The sequence below is a fragment of the Pteronotus mesoamericanus genome, unplaced genomic scaffold (genome assembly GCF_021234165.1).
Source record: "Pteronotus mesoamericanus isolate MK-2021 breed Mesoamerican mustached bat unplaced genomic scaffold, CSHL_Meso_final contig_59, whole genome shotgun sequence".
NCBI lineage: Eukaryota > Metazoa > Chordata > Mammalia > Chiroptera > Mormoopidae > Pteronotus > Pteronotus mesoamericanus.
Genome location: NW_026555206.1, coordinates 2151963 through 2172356, shown reverse-complemented (window position 1 = coordinate 2172356; position 20394 = coordinate 2151963). Strand labels below are relative to the sequence as shown.

The 20394-nt window shown below is 35.6% G+C and overlaps 1 protein-coding gene across 4 annotated transcripts in view; it reads right to left on the bottom strand.

The window, feature by feature from the left end:
* The window catches only part of NRG3 (neuregulin 3), a 1143185-nt gene that overhangs the window by 625982 nt on the left and 496809 nt on the right, over positions 1 to 20394 (bottom strand). For all 4 annotated transcript variants that reach the window (XM_054580450.1, XM_054580451.1, XM_054580453.1 and 1 more), the window contains exon 2: positions 6211 to 6340. In XM_054580450.1, the coding sequence (XP_054436425.1) occupies positions 6211 to 6340 (130 nt within the window). The remainder of the gene's footprint in view (positions 1 to 6210; positions 6341 to 20394) is intronic.

The window sequence follows — 20394 nt, the reverse complement described above, 5'->3', positions numbered from 1 at the left end:
TCTGGGCTGTAGCAAGTATTCTCAGCAACATTTATCAAGTTAAGTTGAAAATTCATCTAAATTTCTTCACTCTCTTATCCAATTCCCTTTTTCATGGACTCTGACCCTAATCTGGATTTATGGGTATTTCAGCCTTCATCTTCTTCTGTCAATAGAGTTTAGGGATATGTGCCAAAACTCCTTTTCTGCTGTGACTTGCTTCAGCCACACACAATCATTAGCTGCTGCTCTCAGAGCATTTACTGGAGGACCATTTGATAAAAAGGACCCTTAATGGGTGGAAGAACTAATGGACCTCCAAAGTGACAGAGCAAAGCACTGTCAGGGATGGTCCTGTAATTTTATATACTAAATCATAGGGATATGGCTACCTTGTACACAATCATGCTCTTAAAAATGGAAGCTTTAATTTTAAAACCCATTCAGGCAGAACTCGACACAGTAAGGACAGCAGCTCCTATGGGGTTCTGCTCACCACTGCTCTGAGCATTTTACCCAGATTGCTGCACAGACCATCAGCCCCTTTATGGAAGTATTGCCTCAGGCAAAGGTTGCTATTGGACTGCTTTCTTACTTTTCTAGTAGTTCCATATTTCAAGTGATTCAAGCATCTTCAAGTGAATTGCTTGATAGATTTCTAAAATGATCACTACAGGTCAAATTCAGCTCAAATGATATCCTTTCCAAAGCTTTGAAAACCCATTTTTGCAGTAAGGCAGGTAAAACATTTAATGAACTTCAATTCAGAAGAGACACGTGCTTTTACTTAAATTTAGCTTTAGAAGACATTTTGCCCATTCACATGCCTAGCAATCTTTTCAGTTATGGTGGTACCTATTTCATACTAGTAAAATATATTACAGATAGCACCATTTCCCAAGTTCTTAATATTTCTAGAAGTGGCATAAATGAATATAGAGCAGAACAACCTACTTTGATTCAGAATATATTGACTCAAGGAGATTCTAGTAAATTAGTTTTCTATCCAGCTTCCTTTCTGTAAGATGCATTTTCCTATTTTTTATGTTTTAAAACATGAATTAGCATTAAAAAGAATTATTATAGAGTATAAATTAATTTTTAATAAAATAAGAATCAGACACATTCAAATATATTTGTAGTGTTTAATCTGAAAGCACTTGTTTGAAAGTTCTCTTAGCTTAATAAAAGTAAAATACAATTTACAGAGACAGTTTAACAAAGACAGGGACACTATCTATCTTTCTTAATGGAAAGATGAGAAGCAGGAGTCACATGTCTTAATCAGGTGTTACATAAATGAAATATGTGTGCAACGGAGGGATCTTACAAAATTCATAAAGATCAAAGAAGAAAATAGTTGTAAATCCTATTAGCCTTTTTATTTACTTTTTCAGAATTTGTCATTTATTGTATGTCCAACTTTGTAATTTTATAACTTGATTTGCAAATGTTACATGATATAATGAACATTTTCATGTCCTTAACACATTTTGAATTGCCTAGACGTCTAAATTCAGGCTTCTTTTTTTTTCCATTACAAATAAACCTGTGTAGAACATTCTTACAAATAAATCTACATATGTACCTTATAGGCTAAATTCTTAGAAACAATATAAAGGTTTTGAAACATTACCTGCAGAAGGTAGTTAACAATATGCACTTTCTCAAGTAATGACTATATTTCTAAAGAATCCTCACCAGAGTATTTGCTTTTTTAAAATCATTAAAAATAGGATAGTCAAAAAAATTAATCTACATTTCTTTGTGAGGCTGAGTATTTTTCATGTTTATTGCTTTTTTGCATTCCTCTTTAAGGGAAGAGCGTGCTCTTCTCTTTTGTCCTTTTTCCTTTTAAGGATTAATTTTAGTGTTACTCTTATTCATCTATGTGACTTCTTCAAAATATTAATTCTGTGCCAAAGTTGTTGTGGAGTTTACTGATAATTTATGTCTTTTACTTTTGATATTCAGATCAAAAAATTTAAAATTTTATTTATTTATTTTTAGAGAGGGGGAAGGGAGGGAGAAAGATAGGGAGAGAAACATCGATGTGAGTGAGAGAGAAACATCAATCTGTTCTCTCTCACATCTGCCGCAATGGGAGACCTGGCCTGCAATCCAGGCCTCTGCCTTGACTAGGAATTGAACTGGCAACCGTTTGCTTTGGGGGATTATACCCAACCAATTGAGCCACATTGGTCAGGATCAGGGCAATATTCAGATCATTTTTTTTTTATATTCAGATCAAAAAACAATGTGTCAATGTTGTGACAATGCTGTTAATTTTTAGTTGAAGAGGTCCTCCTTTCAGTTTCTGACCTAAATAAATATATAATTTTATTTGCTGTTTCCCTGAAAACTTTATTTATTTATTATTTACATTAACTTCTGAATTCATTAAGAACAATTTGTGGTATAGAAAAGGAAGTAAAAATCCTATTTTGATTTGTTTTAACTGATAGCCAAATTTATTCACTGATTAGTTTCTCAGTTTTCCTCCTATTTATAAATCTCCTCTTATTTCACATTGTTTTACTATATGCCAGGTTCTATTTTTACTAATCAGTCAGCTAATGATCTTTGACTTTATAATATATTTTAAATTCAGCACGATAAACTTTGCCTATTTATTTACTGTTCTTTAAATTCCCTCTGCCCAGTTATTTGTTAAATTTTCTTTTTTTTTAAATTGTTGTTCAATTAGTTGTCCTAATTTTTCCCCCATTGTTCTCCCTATCCCCGTCTACCCGCCTCCCCACTCTCCTCTGATCACTGTCAGTTTGTTCTTTATTTCCATGTCTATAGTTCTCTTTTGCTCATTTGTTTGTTCTGTTCATTAGGTTCCACTTATAGGTGAGATCTTATGGCATCTGTCTTTCATCACCTGGTTTATTTCACTTAGCATGATACCCAGTTATCTTTAGAATCTTTGTATTTTTCTTAAGTTTTCATCAGTATGCTCTATAATTTCTAACATACATAGATTTTTAACATATCTGAAGATACATTAAGGAGTGAGAAAATAACAAACAGAAAGACATGAAACCTCCCTTATCCCAAGATTGGCAATGTTCACATTTTTTAGCATATCTTTCAGAATCTATCTGCGATAATCTAAGTAGTTTTGCTATTATTTTTCCTTGGCCAGTTAATAGAAAAAAGAGTATTATCACTTTTTTATGATGTAGAAAAAAATGATACCATTTATCATAGGATTTCAATTTATTTTTAAAATACTAGAAAAATAATCTTAATTTTTCTCAGATGTGAACGTGTACTCTTCTGAGACATGCAAAACATAAACTAATGAGCTAGATTCATTTACACCCTTTTATACTGTTGCTCTGATATACTACATTGTGTTCTATTTCACTGGAAATGTAATCCAGTTAATAATGTATCATAAAGATATCCCAGGAACATGCCAGTCACGCAAAAATATTTTCCCTTGTTTTCTCTATTTTCTAATGATGAAGAATTTCACTTACTTTAAGTACATTACCAAACACAGTGCCATTTAATTCCTAGGTTAAATTCTGTATGTATTCATTCAACAGTATCTTGATGATAGGAAGTGCTCAATAAACATTTGTCAAAAGGAGAAGAATGAATGAAACACATTACTTAAATAGAGTGCTGTACAAAATGGCACATTATTAATAACCACATTGGAAATCTTAGAAGTGGCTGATGTAGGAACAAATGTAAGCCTTTTATTCACATAAAGCCTGGGAGATGAATAGCAGGCACATGTGATGTGTGATTTATTCATGTACACAAGTAGGAGATTTATAGGTCTCTATTAAGCTACTCAAGTCCCAACTCCATCTTAGGCTGCTCTTTTGTCATGATTAGCTATGTTGTGACTATGTTAAATAACAGGCTGACTGTGATGAAATATGCAAAAAATATGAAGACAGATGGCCAAAATTATTCTACATGTACATTGTTTCAGCTAAACCATGGATATCTCTGTTTGTGTTTGTTTTTTTAAAAAATCAGATGTACGTATTTACAAAAACAAGATTGTTTATGTGGATCTGAAATCCACTGTCATAGACTGGACTGTGTCTCCCAAATCATGCTTATGTTGAAATTCTAACCTCTAGTACCTTAGGATGTAACCATATCTGGATAAAGGGGTTTTATAGAGGTAAAATTAAAATAGGGTCATTACATTAAAATAGGCAGTGGACCCTTATCTAATATAACTGATATCCTTATAAGAAGAGGAAATCTGGATTCAGACACATAAAGACTGAAGAAAACGAGAAGATGCAAGGAAAAGTCAGTCATCTATAAGCCAAAGAGTGAGAAGCCTAGAAGGACACCTTTCTTTCATGGCTTTGGGAAAGGGAACAACCCTACCAACACCTTGGTCTCAGACTTCCAGCCTCTAGAATTGTGAGCAGATAGATTTTCATTGTTTAAGCTACCCATTCTGTGGTACTTTGTTATAAGAGCTCTAGCAAATTAATATGCCCTTGAAATAATAAAGAATATAATGAGAAAGGATGTTTAAAAGAATAAGAATTATTTTGTTCCTTTTGCCATCTCTGTTTTAGAAAAAATGAATCATACCAGCCTGCATATTGTTGTGGGACCTAATCTGATCCTTCCTTGGGGTAAATCATCATCAGAAAAGTCACTGCTCTAGGTAAGACTTTTGATTTATCCCATCATCAACAGATTAGGAATTTAAACTTAATTGATTCCATTTCCCACTTCCACATTATGATCTCTTGGGATTGGCAAAGGTAGCTGTCACATATGCTTGAGCACCTGTAAGAACGTGCAAGCACTTCAGTACTTTGAAAGGGTGGCGCATTCTGGGTTTTTCCCCTGAGGTCTCCAAGTTACTTGTGTGTTTCCTAGCTGTGCCTGCTGAGCAAACAAACATGGCTAGAGAAGAGGAATGTGAAGAGGAACGATTCCCAATGCCTTCATCCCCAACCCAAGTTCACAGAGAACAGAAATAGGGTACATTTTATAAATAGGGTAAATGTAATGACACCACCCAGGTCACAGGCAAGCCACCATGCAAGGTGGAAAGGTCACAGCTATTGAACCTGACACAGGACGCATAACAACTTTTACAGGGATCTGCCTCTGTCACCTATCAGCTCTTCCCAATTTGTGACTGCACACTGTGGCAACTGATCCTCCCAAGAGGAAAGCTGGCTCTGGGAGCCAGGCAGGATTTGCTGACACATTTCTAAGTCCATAACTATACAATGAATTTCTCTGTGTCATCTTAATAAAACAACATGGAAGAAAGTTTTATAATAGCAATAGAAAAAGAAAAAAGTGATAATTTTGCATGCTTCATGATTCAGAATAATTAATTTAATAGCTGTGTCATATGAGAAGAGTAAATAAAGAGAAGGAAAGAGGTGTGAATATATATGATTACTGAAGCATACACAATTGCAAAAAGAAACAAATTACCATGATAGTGCTGGAAGCAAAAGCTTGGTGGGAAATATTTTTCAGATGCTAATTTGATTCTCTTATGAAGCCTTAAAGCTGCAGTATTTGCAGGTATACTATTTATCTCCACTTGTTTTTGTTTTTAACAGTTATATAACCTTAAATCTCTAAAAAACCAATTACACACTTTCCTGATGTCTACTGGGAATTTTCCCTAAATAATTCTCTACCTAGAACATAACAGAACTGTGGCCTCATTTACGATATCTTGCTGGAGAGTGTTTCATCATCAGAGGTGTTAAAAAAATGTCCTGAAATTAATAAATGAGGGAGGAATCAAAATATGATGCAGTTCTCTCTGGACATAGCAATAGTCCCGGGGATTTGGTACACAATAAACATTGAGATATTAGATCATAGATGAGCAGTGTTCTTTGTCATGTTGCAGCCTGTAGATTTCCAAGAAGGGATTGTTTCTGAGTAGGAGCATATGTGCCTAAGACCCACACCAAAATTACAGGCCTCTAAAGTGAGAGAACAATTATTTCTACTAAGTTGGTAGTTCTAAAAGTAAATCACCCTTTACTCGGTCAAGTACAACTCACATCTTGTCTTCTTTAATTTAGTTTTATCTTCCTCAAATACAAAAGATACCAGCCTCATATTAAGATTCTTGATTCCACCACTCAAACAGCTGGACTGTAAATATCACATTGTATATTCACGAAGCTCAAATTCCCTTCCCCTGCCAGGCCTCTCAAGGGCCTGCCCTTAGTGCCAGTGGCTGCAATGGCTTACCGACAGTGTTTATGGGAACCAGTCAGGGTTTCAATCACAAAGCACTCGCCATCATTGAGACAGTAAGCAAGGTCCTTGTCTCGGCAGGGTTTGAAGTGCTCTGATCGCTCAGTGGAATATGTCGTCGTATCTGTCGGGGAAGCACACAGAGAAATGCTGTTAATAGTGCATTCTGATATCATCAGCTCTTATCATTAGCCTGAATCTATTCATTGAGACCTTCTCATGAGTAACGACCTTGGGAATGCTAAACAGGCAAGATGAACCCTCCCCTGGAATGAAAAAATGCAATTGGATGTGACCATCTTATATGCAGAATGTTTGTGTCCCCACACATTCATATATTGAAAGCTAATTCCCAATGTAATGGTATTAGGAGGTGAGGGCTTTTGGAGGTGATTAGGTCATGAATGGGATTAATGCCCTTACAAAATAGACCCCAGAGAGGTGGTTTGCTCATTTCAGTCATGTGAAGACACAGTAGGAAGATGGTCTTCTATGGACCAGGATGACCTCACTAGACACTGAATCTGCAGACACCTTGATCTTGGACTTCCTAAGTCTTCAGGACTGTGAGAAATAAATTTCTGTTGTTTATTATAAGCAACCTAGTCTATGTTATAGCAGCCTGGAATAAGACAATCACTGTATTCAATTGCTTTATTTCTTCACTGGATTTTAACAAGTGAAATCATTCTAGCCACACCTCACCTAATGATACACAGTAAAAGCTGAATTATCCTGCAGTGAAATCTGCTTTCATTAATTTCAGTAACAAACATGTTGTATGAGGGATTGAAACAACATCCCCTTCCATTTATTGTTGCCAAATGTCATTAAACATCTGATCAATGTATATTGTGAGTGTTTGTGGAAACCAATGTCAGTTTCTTGGGTTTTTTTTACTTCTTTATGTTTGTTTTTTAGTTACAGCTGTAATTGGCTAATAGCCAAGACAATTATTCCTTTACTTTCTCCTTTTGTAATGTAATTAAAATGCAAATGTTCCAAATTTCAAAACAGAATCTCTATGTGAATTTTTTTTCTGGTAGTTATTTAACAGGACAAAATTATTGTCACTTTTAACATTATTATAAACACGTTTTTTTAAAATCACAATTACTTACACTTTTTCAATTAAGTTATATGTCTACAGCTACTTTGCAAATACAAATCTAACCATAACTATGTGCTATCTGCTAGACACAGATGCTAAAATCACATGTGGACCTTCTAGTTTCAGAGTTTTAAGCAACTAAGTACAGCATTGATTCCACTGTGACATTCAAGAAAAACTATACTTCAAAGTCAAAGATAAATAAATAATTCAACATGTAAGCTCTTTTAATTTCCTTTTCATATATCTATGTTGATAATAATGTCCAATAGCACAAGCTACTGCACCTTCTTACTAACTGAAGGTCACAATGAGCCTGTTCCTGATCACCATCCAAAATGAGAGGGATTGTTCTCAAAGGAAATTCACTCATATCCTTCCAAGATAAAAAAAAACTCCTTAATGTGCTCCCATTCCCATACAAATAACTTGATATTCTTCAGTAGAACAAAGAAGGACATAGACCATGTGGAAATTTGCCTACCCAATCTCATCTTCTTGTACCCTGAAACACACAACTTAATTTCTAACTCTTAATTTATTTCCCCAAATACCAGAAACTATTACATTGCTCTTTTTTCCTGGACTATCTTTTTCTTTATTGGAGGACACCCAGAAATCCTTCAAAGCTTCCATCATCTTCCCCTCCTGCCCCTCCAGCACCTTTTACTGCTGGCATCATTGCATTTAATGCTGCAAGTAACCATTTATTCACATTTATTTGTTTCTTTAGTCTGTGACTTCCTTGAGGCCAGACAGAGGTTAAGCCTTAATCAGAATTGGTGCTCAGTAAAAACATTTTCAATAAATGTGATCACTCTTAATATCACTAACAGTTTATATGCCACTACAAAAAATATGATTATTAAACACATTGCAATCACATGAAAGTTCATGCATATCCTACAACAAAATGTTAGATATAATTTCACATTAATGTTATCATTTTAGTATACTCATTTTAACATTGATGAATATTGCAAAAGCAAACACTGCCTTCAGATTCAGATAGATTCACTCATGTACTACTGATATTTGTGAGCATTGAAACATCCACTTCTAATATAATTTCTTGGTGATACAATGGAAAGTTATTTTTTCCATTTCAAAATACCTGCCTATTAATATTTCATTAAAAAATGAAGGCTCTGTAAAACAGACACATTCTCTGATTTCCAAGAGATCTCTACAGGGAAGATTTGTTATTCCAGAAAGTATGTGATAGTTACACAGACTGAATCTCTCTTTCTATGGGAAATATTTAAAATTCAAGAGCTCCAAGCAAAAAATTCAGTATGAAGCACCACACAGTTGACTGCTACTCTCACTGCTGAAGTATATTAACTTATGATCAAGTTACTTAAGTTTTCCTTTAATTTCTTATTATCCATTGATTGATATTCACTGATCTTTCCTCTAAGAACAGCTCTTCATTAGCATAACCTACAGCATAAAAAGTGAGATCCTTCTTTTATAATCAGTGGTTTTGACAAGCTGGAGGCTCCAAGAGCAATACAATGGCAAAGCAATTACAATCAATTAGTTTCATCTGACAACTACTATCTCCGGTGGTTACCTCCCCATTCTACCAACAGCTTTCCCCATCACGTTATCATCTATCAGAAAATCAGAGGTCCAAGTAAATGTCTTTGAATCATCCAAGTTGGGAGAGAGTAGAGAGGCTGTCAGGCTTAACATGTACTCAGTTTTTCTATTTTCATAGCTTAGAGAATCTCAAAATTAATTTAAATGCACCTGCTTAACTTTCACAATAACTTGATTGAATTAAAGCAAAATGACATTATTAGTTTAATAACTTAATATAATAAATATTGAAATGTTGGGCTTGATCTTTCTATAGGTGAATAAACTACAATGCAAATAAATTTGAAATCAGAATTCACCTGAGCATTTCACAATATGGTACCCATATAGCACTTCTCACCTAATATTACAGGCATAGGGCAAGGTAAATAAAATCCACCATAAGGTGAAATTTTACACTAGTGTAGCAACATGCCAAGTATATGGATGGAAAGATAGAAAAATCCCTTAATAAAATTACTAGGCTGCTCTACAGACTCTAAGACCATCTACACCTATGTAAAATAAGAATATTGTATCTAAGTCAATGTTAGATTTTCTCTTACAACCAAACTAGCCCAACAAAGAGACAGTAATGATTTTGGATGACATATTCCACTATTTGTATATCTGCTTATAAGTTCATACATGTATATATTTGTTTAATATGTAACACATAATATATATTACAAGCATATAAAACAGAGCATAAATAAAAACTGGAGTAAAATAAAATATAAGGTGCAATTCTTTATTTTCTTTCTGTGCCCTCAGGAGACACTGTGTGCTATAATACATCCAGTTGTGTATTTTGTTCTGAAGGGAAAACATGGGACATTTGTGAGAATGAGATAATGGATAAGATCAACTACAAACTGTGAATGTTATGTCCTTAAAAAACCTTGGAGTGCCTTACAATCAGATACAGAACTCTCAACCAACATTTTTGGAACCTCTCTATAATTTAAAAAATTGCATCATACTTAAGAAATTCTAATACACTGAGCTGTCTATAATATATGGTAATAATTTGTTATATATTTAAAATTTAAAAATCACCTCCTGTTTCTATGAAGGTAACTTGGTAAATATATTTGTTATAGAGCTCTTTATTGTCTTCAAAAATTATATGGATGAACATCCAGGTAAGTAAAGCAGGAGGGGCCTAATATTCCCATGAATTCCCATCTGTTTTTCAAGGCTCCCCTTTATTCCAGAATACTTCATTATTAAACAGTGGTCTCGGCACCTGTCAGCTCCTGACTCTACCATCTAACCGAACCATGAGTTGAGAGACAGAGCAGGTCTTCAGCTCTCGCATCCACCGTCTTCTGGATGGCCTGACACAGAGGTGCACACAACAGATGCTTATATAAGGGTGACCTTTTTATAAATGACTACTTTCTAAAAGTTCTGTATTAAAAAATATGCAGGTTTCTGTTATCATCATAAAACAAAAATTTCTATTTTAAACAATAAAAGCTGGGAAATGAACACATTTTCAAGTTAGGACATGAGAAGGCCCCAAAATCAATTTAGGTAAACTGTATAGAATTTTATGAAAGGAGCAGGCAGTGACTCTACAGGATGGCAGGGGAGAAAAGAGAAAAAAATGCATGTATACGAAGGATTTTTCTAAAAGAGAGGTTCTAAAATATAAAGGAATGTTAGGCTTAAAATGGACAAAGACAGTGCCAAGGAAGGCTCTTCCAAGCACATGACCAAAGGTTGGTCAAGGTCTAAGGTCAGGGAAGTGCTGTTCCTGGCATGAGGTGTATTGCCCATTCACTTGGGATCTCAGGGGCTGTGCAATTATCCAGACTACTCACCTGGCACTAGTGATATGCAGAGTTAAATGTGTTTTCTTATATTTTTATGGGTCTTTATCCCCCGGGAGGTCAGGGAGAGTGCTTTGCTTTTAAGTTTTGTATTTTTTCCACATCACGTACATAGTAAGCAATCAGTACAGTAATTAAACGCACAGTGGGAGGTGACGGTGCTTAATTCATTAAAGGCAAAATGGGAAAAAAACGTAAGGCTGGAAGACAGAAATCCCTGCAGATTTTGCAGTGAAAGTTAATTTATTAATTAATTAAAACAATAACTGTTTCCCCCGTTAAGTATTGAGTTGAACCTGAATATTACTTACTGAAGTTTTTTATGTTGCCAGCACAATGCTGCACACTATGGGAACAAGATTTTGTTGCAGAAACAAGAGTGTTAAGTGGGCTATTACAGATAATAATTGCACTAGAAAGTCAAAGAAAGGGAGAGTTTAATTTAGGCTGTTATCTCAGAAGGCTTCCCAAAGGGTTGGCATTGGAGCTAGATATTGGATGGGAATGATTTAATTGACACAAGAAAAGGAATTCTAGCTACAAAGAAGGAAAATCATAAGGAAGAGCATAGATCCTAAATACACTCTTCACACTCTTGGCTTGCAAGTGTCACATTCATCAAGCAGTTTTTTTTCCATCCCCCACAGAATTCATCACATGGCAATTCTCCAAGAAAAGTTAAGAATCTGGTGCTGCAGTCTAAAAGCTTTTAGAATTAGAAAAATGCCTTTACAAGCTAGATGCCATTTAACTATGGTTGTTGACTCCAGCCGCGTCATCTGTACAAGGGAAACCTGCTGCCGCACATTAAAATTCCCTATTGAATCCACCACTTATCGGGCACCCAGGAAGGAGCACTGGCATGAAACTGAGCTATAAAATATTTAATGGTCAAGGAAAACTGCAAGAAGAATGCAGCGGTGTTTGAAATGGAAACAAACCATTTCTCAGCTGGCAAGAGGCAAAGATAGCTTTCTCCCTGCTGCAGAGATCAGACAATTGTTCACTTTGCTGGCATGGGAGAAACGAAGAGTGTTGGGCAAGGAATAAAAGTTCAATTGAGTCGTGGGGCTGCTGTGAGGAGTGACAGTTCCTCATGTGTCCCAGAGCTACCAATTCGCGCAGCAAATGTAGAAAGCACTCTTGTTAAATTTGCATGACCTACCTGCCACCTTTCTGTTTGAAATTTTGTTTTTAAAAGCTCTGCGCCAGCTTAAATAAACCTTCACAGAGCATAGCTTGTTCAGCAGAATTGCAACATTTATTTGGGAACTCCATTTCATCCTAATGCTGAATATATTTCCTCCTACCTGTGAGCACACACACTCACAGGCCTATACAAACTGCTTTCAGCTGTAATAGTTATAAAAGCAGCTCTGTCTTTGGTGCTCTTGGCTTGGGGAAGGCTCTATGCTATATGCCGTATAGCCACCATTCCTGCTCCCAACATCACTCTATTGAAATGCTATGCATTCATTCAGTCTATGGCACTATCTCAAAATCTGATGGATATTTAAATATTTTTCCTCATCTTGTTTGAACTGTCAGAAGAATCTAATCCTCAGCCACTCCTGCCTTCAAGAAAAACCTTTGATTGGCTCTGATCTTATCACAGTCTTGATTTTCACCTTGATTTTTGTTTTTTGTTACCTCAGCCTCTTCTGAGTTATATGCAAAAGTCAATTACTTAAGGACTAGTCTTCAAATAACTCCTAACCTATACTCAGCACTGTGCTAAGTATTTCCTAGGCCATTTTTGGCCTTAAAATAACATTATGAATTTATGCTATTATCCATATTTTACAAATGGAGAAATTGAGTCTCACCGATTTTCATCATTGGTACAAGGTCACATAATCCTTAGCTTACAGCTTTCTCCACTGTACTGTTTTCCATAGGTTACATTTTTGTTTCTATTTTTTTTCACTTTTACTTATTACCTAGCTGAGTGCTGCTGTAGGTATGGTTCTCAGAACAGCCATATCAGCTTTATGTGGTAGTATATTAGTCATGATAACACATGGGCCCCATCACAAACCTGTATTGAAGCAGAAAGTGGGAGGCTGGAACTCTCCAGGTAGTTCTCCTGCATGTTCGACTCTGAGAACTAGCTGCCTTGGGTGACCCTGTCTGTTGCCATCTACACAGCAATAACTCCCAAATTCATACTTCCAGCCAACAGGTTTCTCTAAACTCCAGTCTGCCTACTTCTCCTTTCTTCACGGTTATCCCAAAGGGACCTAAAAATTACCTTGAAGAAAACTGAACTTCCTTCAGGATTCTTGCCTCTAACACTCTAATAATAACTCTGAATTCCAGTTTAACTATTTACATATTTGTGTTCCACATATTTCCCAAACTAGACTATGAGTTACTGGAGATCTTGCAAGGCCATCCCTATGTCCCCATAATTTACCTCCGGATGAAACACATAGTATATGCTTCATGTATGCTTTCTGAGTGAATGAGTATTCTATAGTTATCACAGTGATGATTATACCAACATCACAGGCACACCAGTATCTTCAGCATGATAATGTAAACATCACCTTGCAGCTCCATATCAGTGGTGTTTTGAGAGATAAACACTATATGCTTATGTGAAGGTACATGTGGCTGACTGCTAGTAATTGGCATTACTTCTTATGTTCATGGATTTCAAGTGAAAAATAAACAGTTTAATGTTTTTTTGATTCACATTTATATGTTTATTCAGTTAAGAACTTTCTCCCAGATTTAAATTTCTTGCCAGCCAAGCATGTGCAGAATTGATATTCCAAATATGTAGTAAGTGGTATAGGTATGGCAGAACTAATCAGAATAAACCTATCCATAGCTAGAGGGGGTCCTGGCGGACCCCTATAGGGCCAAGTGTTAAGTCTTAAAAAATCATTGATTGTTTTAAAGAGAGAGAGAGAGAAGGGAGAGAAAGATCAATTTGTTGTTCTACTTATTTATGCATTCATTGGTTGATTCTTGCATATGTCCTGACTGGGGATTGAACCTGCAACCTTGGCATATTGGGACAATGCTCTAACCAACTGAGCTACCCAGCCAGGGTCAGGTATTAACTCTTTAGTTTCTAGATTAATACTGAGGAAGTTTGGGAACCTGGTGCCGCGTATCCTGGATGGCATAGAGAAACTTCACTTCAGGATTTGAGCAGTGGTTATATATCAACTAGAATAAAATCATTTTAATATTTTAACAGAGAATATAATTAATGAAGCATACTACTATATGTCAGACTTTCTCATGGTCCAAATTTGTCTTTAGCTGTTTTAGTTTCAACAATTCAAACCAGAAAACCTTAGAATAATAGATACCCTAGAAGTTAACATGTAAGAATGATATTGGAAATAAACCTATTAATCAGATATAGATATCTTCATTTTTCAGAATAGAAATTGAAACATAGAAAGATCATTCAATATTCTTAGGATTTCAGAGCTAGAAAATGGAAAGGCAGGGTTAAAAACCAGAGAAGCAGAACTCCATAATGAACATTCTTCATTCTTGCGCACTCTGTAGTTCCACCTGTACTGAGCCATGCATTCTTTTAAGGTGTTTATATTCAATTCTCTCCCTGCAAAACTCTATTTGTCATTATATTATGAGTAAATGTAAGAGTAATTAGGAAGAGATTATTTTTCAGTAATCCATTCATATTCTCACCCATCCACCCAACACCAATTTTTCTGGGCACATCCTGAAACACCATGTAAGGTAGATATTGGGAAGAGGTAAATGCAGTCCTTGACACTGAAAATTTCCATGATTGTATCTTTTCAATTTCCTTTTCATGATATTATAACTTTGAAATAATGTCTAAACATTGATAATTATCCAAATTCCTTCATAAAAATGAACATCACTCACTTTACTTATGTAAAATCCTATTTTCCCCTTTAATATGGGTCTTCCATTTTCATTTTAAGAAATGGGCCTTGGTTTGAACTCTTGCTAATGCATTTGGTAACAAGGTCAACTGTCACTACAGAAGAAGAAAAAATGTTCTAGGAGAGTTTAGAGGGCAACTTAGCCAACAGTGGCTTGGTGGCTCCACATTCACTTCTGTGTAAGAAGGGCTTGGAGAGGGTTGAGGTGGAAACTAGAGTTTTCAGTCTTTCCATAGGAAAAAAATGCTTTTGCTTCCGTTATATGTTTCATTGGGATTTTTTAGGATACTGAAATCAATCACTATTCTACCCTCTGTATCTATGAGTTGGGCTATTTTAGATTCCACATGTAAATGTCATCATGCAGTATTTATCTTTCTCTGTATGACTTAGTTTATATAACATAATGCCCTCAATGCTGACTCCCACCCCCAGCCACCACTTCTATTCCTTAGTTTCTTGTCTGTAATTCTGGGTATGGAAAAAAAGTTGATAAAAAGAAGTGCCCCAAAGAAACTTCCAAAGAGACTTTAGGAAGTAGTCACTCTGGCTGGCTGCAAAAACTATGGAAATTATTTAAAGGACTGTGCAAGACCAACAGATAGTTGTTCAAGTACAAAGACAAGGTCTTCAAACTGTCCTATCTCCAGCCCTTACTCTAGCTAGCATGGTGCAAGACATACAAAAGAAGATAAGGAAATGCTAGATCAGATGGATTACGTACGGCTGCCTAGTAAGCATAGCAATGAGAAGTTCGCGTGAGGAGAGGAAATGCACACATGCAACCAAAGAACCAGGACCAAGAAGATCTGAAGGGAAATCAGAGATACACTGAAGGGACATCAAAGAAAGCTCTTGGAAACAAGGCACTTGAACTTCAACATGTCCAAACTTTTTTAAAAATGACAAAAAATTGCTAACTAAAAATACAGAAAATCAATAATGCAGTTATAACATCTAAAACGGCGCATTTGTTCAAAATAGACAATTTCTTCATTCACTAAGTCATTTATCATTTTGACAACCTCCAAGTCAGAGATGTGCAATTAGATAAAACAATTACATTAATCCCCAAGTCTCCTCACATAAAGAATCCTATACATCATTCATTTTACTTCCTTAAATAGTTTCATCCTCTGCTCCCTGTTCATCTTCTTAATAACAGTGCAGCGTTCCTCACAAGTAAAAGTGGGGAAGGCTTGTTTCTATGTATCACATTGGGACTCTGGCTTAGCCTCAGTATGTGGAATAACATATGCTTAAACCAAAAGATATTACTTAATGTCTTCTTGTATCGTACCGTTGCAAATCTGGGATTGAATTTCAATTTTGCTACTTACTGGCATTTTGAACATAAGTATATTGAATATGTGAAAACGAATAATTCACAAGGTTTTAAGAAGCCTAAAAGGAGAAAAGGAGACAATGGTTAGTAATAGATCTTATGCTGTGCTTGACATCCAAGCACTTCTTTCCCTTCTTTACCTTTCTCTAGGTTAATACATTTAATTACACATCAATAATGTCAAATTCTACAATTTCTCTGTATGATGCTAATTAAAGTCATTTATTTATTATTTATTTAACATGTTATCATGTAGTGGCTACTATTAGACTGGTGAGTACTGTGCTAGTTCCTGGGGTAGAAGTGAGAAACAGTTCAGAGATTGCGAAGCATGTGGCTGCCTCCCAAGAACAAGCGTCTGAGACTGTCAGGTTCCTGGGCCTCTCTGCTAAGAGCTGGGCAGGGGAGCGGGTAGCAAATGTGTTCCTAGCACCCAGAGAGTGCAGAATTCTTAGTGGTTTTTTGGATATTGGATATTGGATGTGGTTACAGAATTACAGAATTACAAATATAAAGATATTCCTTATAAGGCAGCTCAAGAATCTCCCATTTGCTGCTAAAAAGTTGGTGGCCCTCACTGATCATCAGAAATGTGATGTCACAAGTTCACAGGCTGCAACTCTACCACCATACACATCTCAGCAAAAGAACTGAGACTTTTTTGCATTACTCTTCAAACTATTTTGTTTTTGTTTTTGTTTTTTGGCCAGAGAAGAGAGGTACTTATGTATCATTCAATCATGGTTGTCTTAACTAATCTGTGGAAATGTAGAAAACATTTGACTCTTGGCTCAATCATGTCTACCTGCTTTCCAATAAGTTCTGAATTTTTCTAAATTTTATTTGTAAAATTTATTATATTATTATTCTTTCATTTTTATAAGAGTTTAAAGGGCCCAAAATGTTTTTGGCTTCTAGTAAATATTAATTTTAGGTAATATATTTCATCCTTCAAAAATTTCCATTCAATTACAAATTCTTTCCAAAGAATGAATATTATTTATATATATATATATTACATATATATTCAATATAAAGATGTTTAACATTATTAATTATTATGGAAATGAAAATCAAAACCACAGTGAAATACCACTTCATACCAACTAGTATGGACAATAACAAGTCCTGACCATAAGAATGTAGAGAAACTGGGGAGAACAAAACAAACTATGCAGCTTCTTGTAAAAACAGTTTGTCAATTCCTCAAAATGTTAAACAGAGTTATCATATAAACCAACAATTCCTCACCTCGGTATATACTCACGAGAAATGAGAACAAGTGTTCATGCCAAACAAATGTTTATACTTGTACTTGAATGCTCATAAAAGAATTATTCAGAGCCAAAAAATGGAAGTATCAAGTGATGAATGGGTAAAAATATGGTATATCCGGACAATGGAATATTATTCGCCAATAAAAGTAATAAATAACTGATACATGCTACAGTAGAATAAATCTTCAAGTGTTACACTGAGTGAAAGAAGCTAGAGATAAGGATATTGTATAATTCCATTTATATGAAATGTCTAGAACAGGCAAATCCACAGAGATATAATGTAGATCAGGGGTTGCCAGAGGGTGGGAGGTGTGAAAACTTTCTTGTCTTTCAACCTTGTTTTTCTATATACTGTCTTTTATATTTTCACTGTATTAATAAATAAAAGGAGACAAAAATGGTTCAATATTTTAGATTCTGTATAAAATTCATAGATTTCATGTTATGCCTTTGAAAGAAAGGGTACACACATTTAAATGATTTGAGAAAAACGAAAAAGGAAAACCTATCATGTACTTCCTCAAAGCCCCTTGCATTATTTAATAAACTTTATTCCCAGACCTGTTTCATGGCAAACACTGTTTTGAGAAAATTGGTCCATTTTCTGTGACTATTGGAAAGCAATTAAAGCTGAAATCAAACAGCTATAATCATGTGTTTATTTCTGACCCTTATCTCTCCATTTGCAGAAAGTGCTCCTATGTATGAAAGTGTTTGTGGGTCATTGAATAATTTAAGTGTTAGAGAAAATAGTGGGTTTAAAAGCAGTCCCGAGACAATTTGGAATTTTTAACAGAAATTTCAATTAAGGTACATGTGAAAAGCTAGCAATCCTCCAAATTTTACTTCTCTAATGGCGAAAGTCTAGTATCACCCTCTCTTTATCCAGGCATAAGTTGTTCCCCATTTGGCACTGCGAAGTAGGGACTGAACCATCCTCTTTGACACCTTAAGTTCTGGCAAAGGGAGAAAATTCTCTCTCTTTCCCACACCGGGACTCCTTATCTACTCTTCTCTTCTTCTGGTATGACTTTTTTCTTGTGCACACCTACAAACATGCACTTTTAGACATCCTAGTTGTGAGCCTTAACCAAAAATCAGATTTAGTTTATATAGAACAGAGGTCAGGAAACTATGGACCATGGACCAAGTCTGAACTGCAACCTGTTTTGTAAATAAAATTATATTGGAACACAGCCAGGTTCATTTGTTTGCGCATTGTCTATGGCTGCCTTTGAGCTACAATTACTTGAGTAGTTAGTTGTAACAGTGACCACATGGCCTGTAAAGCCTAAAATATTTACTATCTGGTCCCTGACAAAGAAAATTAGCTAACTCTTGAAATAAAAGATTGGAGAGAGTGGTTTGCTTCTAAATTAGATATTTGATACATTTGAACTATTAAAAATGTTTGACTGTTTTGTTGTTTCATATTTCAAAGAATGTACATATGCAGGAGCCACAAAAACAAACACTGAGCACTAAGTTTTAGAGTAAGACAGACTTAAATTTGATCCCAGTTATGATATTTAACTAACTATGATCTTGGATAGGTTACTTACCTTCTTTAACCCTCAGTTTCCTTTTCTGTAGAATGGGGGTAATTAGATGGCCTAACTCTGTCAATTAGAGTGATTTTGGCTGAGAGTACAAAAACTCAACTTAAAATGGCTTAACTGACAAGAAAAATGGCACTGCCTCACTTAACAAGAGATAGTTCTTGGATTGTCTAATACAGTGGCTTAATGGATCATGAAGGACCCAGGAATCATTCTGCTCAGCCTTCACTGGCTCTGTCCTTAGGCTAGACTCCTTCCTTACAGGTAGCTGCCATGATTTTAGGCCTCACATCAAGACATAATCTTGCATAGAATTGTATCACATGTCTTAACAGAGACTGGACTGATTATTAGAACAAAACTGAAATTGAGTTAAAAAGCCGGGCTATAAAGTATAAAATCTGAGCAGGTAGCAAACAGCTAAGTTTTTGTGAGGATTTGATAAACTAATGTAAAAAAAATACATAGTGTGTGTTTCATTCATGTTAGCTCTTTCTTAGAGCTGTGATATTATCTTTTTTGTTGCAGTTGTTGGTAGTGTTCTTTCAAAATGTATACCTTCAACAGAGACAAGAGGGAAGGGGGGTGCAGGGAAAGGGAAGGGAAGGGGAGTCGGAAGGGGGGGGGGAAGGGGGGAGGGGGCAAGGGGGGGGGGAAGGCAGAGACAAATGTATTTAAAATTTTGTATTTCTATAAAGTAAGCTTGAATTAATTTTTATTGAGTTGTATTAGAAATTCATATTATTTCATTAGACAACTGAAAAATTTCCAGATCTAGTAATATTTATTCAACACATATCATTACTCAAACACAATACTTCTGTATTATGTTGTAGCACACACTCATGGATAGGTTACTTAACTTCAGTGCAATCTGTGTCCATCTCATATTAAGTATGTATCAAATACTCATACATCCCCAAGGTAATTTAGTATAATTAACTGCAAAATAAACTTAATTAAGGTAAATAAATGTGCTATTTTCTTTACAAAATCACTCACAAAATACCTATAATTATTTTGTATTTTATTGTTTAAAGATTTTATATATTTACTTTTAGAGAGGGTAAAGGAGGGAGAAAAAGAGGGAGAGAAACATCAATGTGTGGTTGTTTCTTGAGCACCCCCTACTGGGGACCTGGCCTGCAACCCAGGCATGTGCCCTGACTGGGAATTGAACCGGTGACCCTTTGATTCACAGGTCAGTGCTCAATCCACTGAGCCACACCAGCCAGGGCTAATGATGTTTTAAAAAACCTACTTCCTTTACCCCTTCCCCAATTCTCATTTGGCTAAGGCATCAGCTTCTTGAGCTATTATTTGTAGCCTCTCTCATCTGTCCTGAAAGAGACAACATTTCACATTGGCTCTGTCACAGCCCTTGTCGCGCTGCACTGTAAGTGCTAGTTTACATATTTCTCTCCCCTTCATCAGGCAATGAACTTTGAAAGGTCAAGTCCTGATACACAGACTGTACTTCTTCTATGCTTTGGGGAAAGGATAATAAACAAATATAAATAACTGCTAAGACTGTCCATATGGGAAACCATTGCCCTTATTTA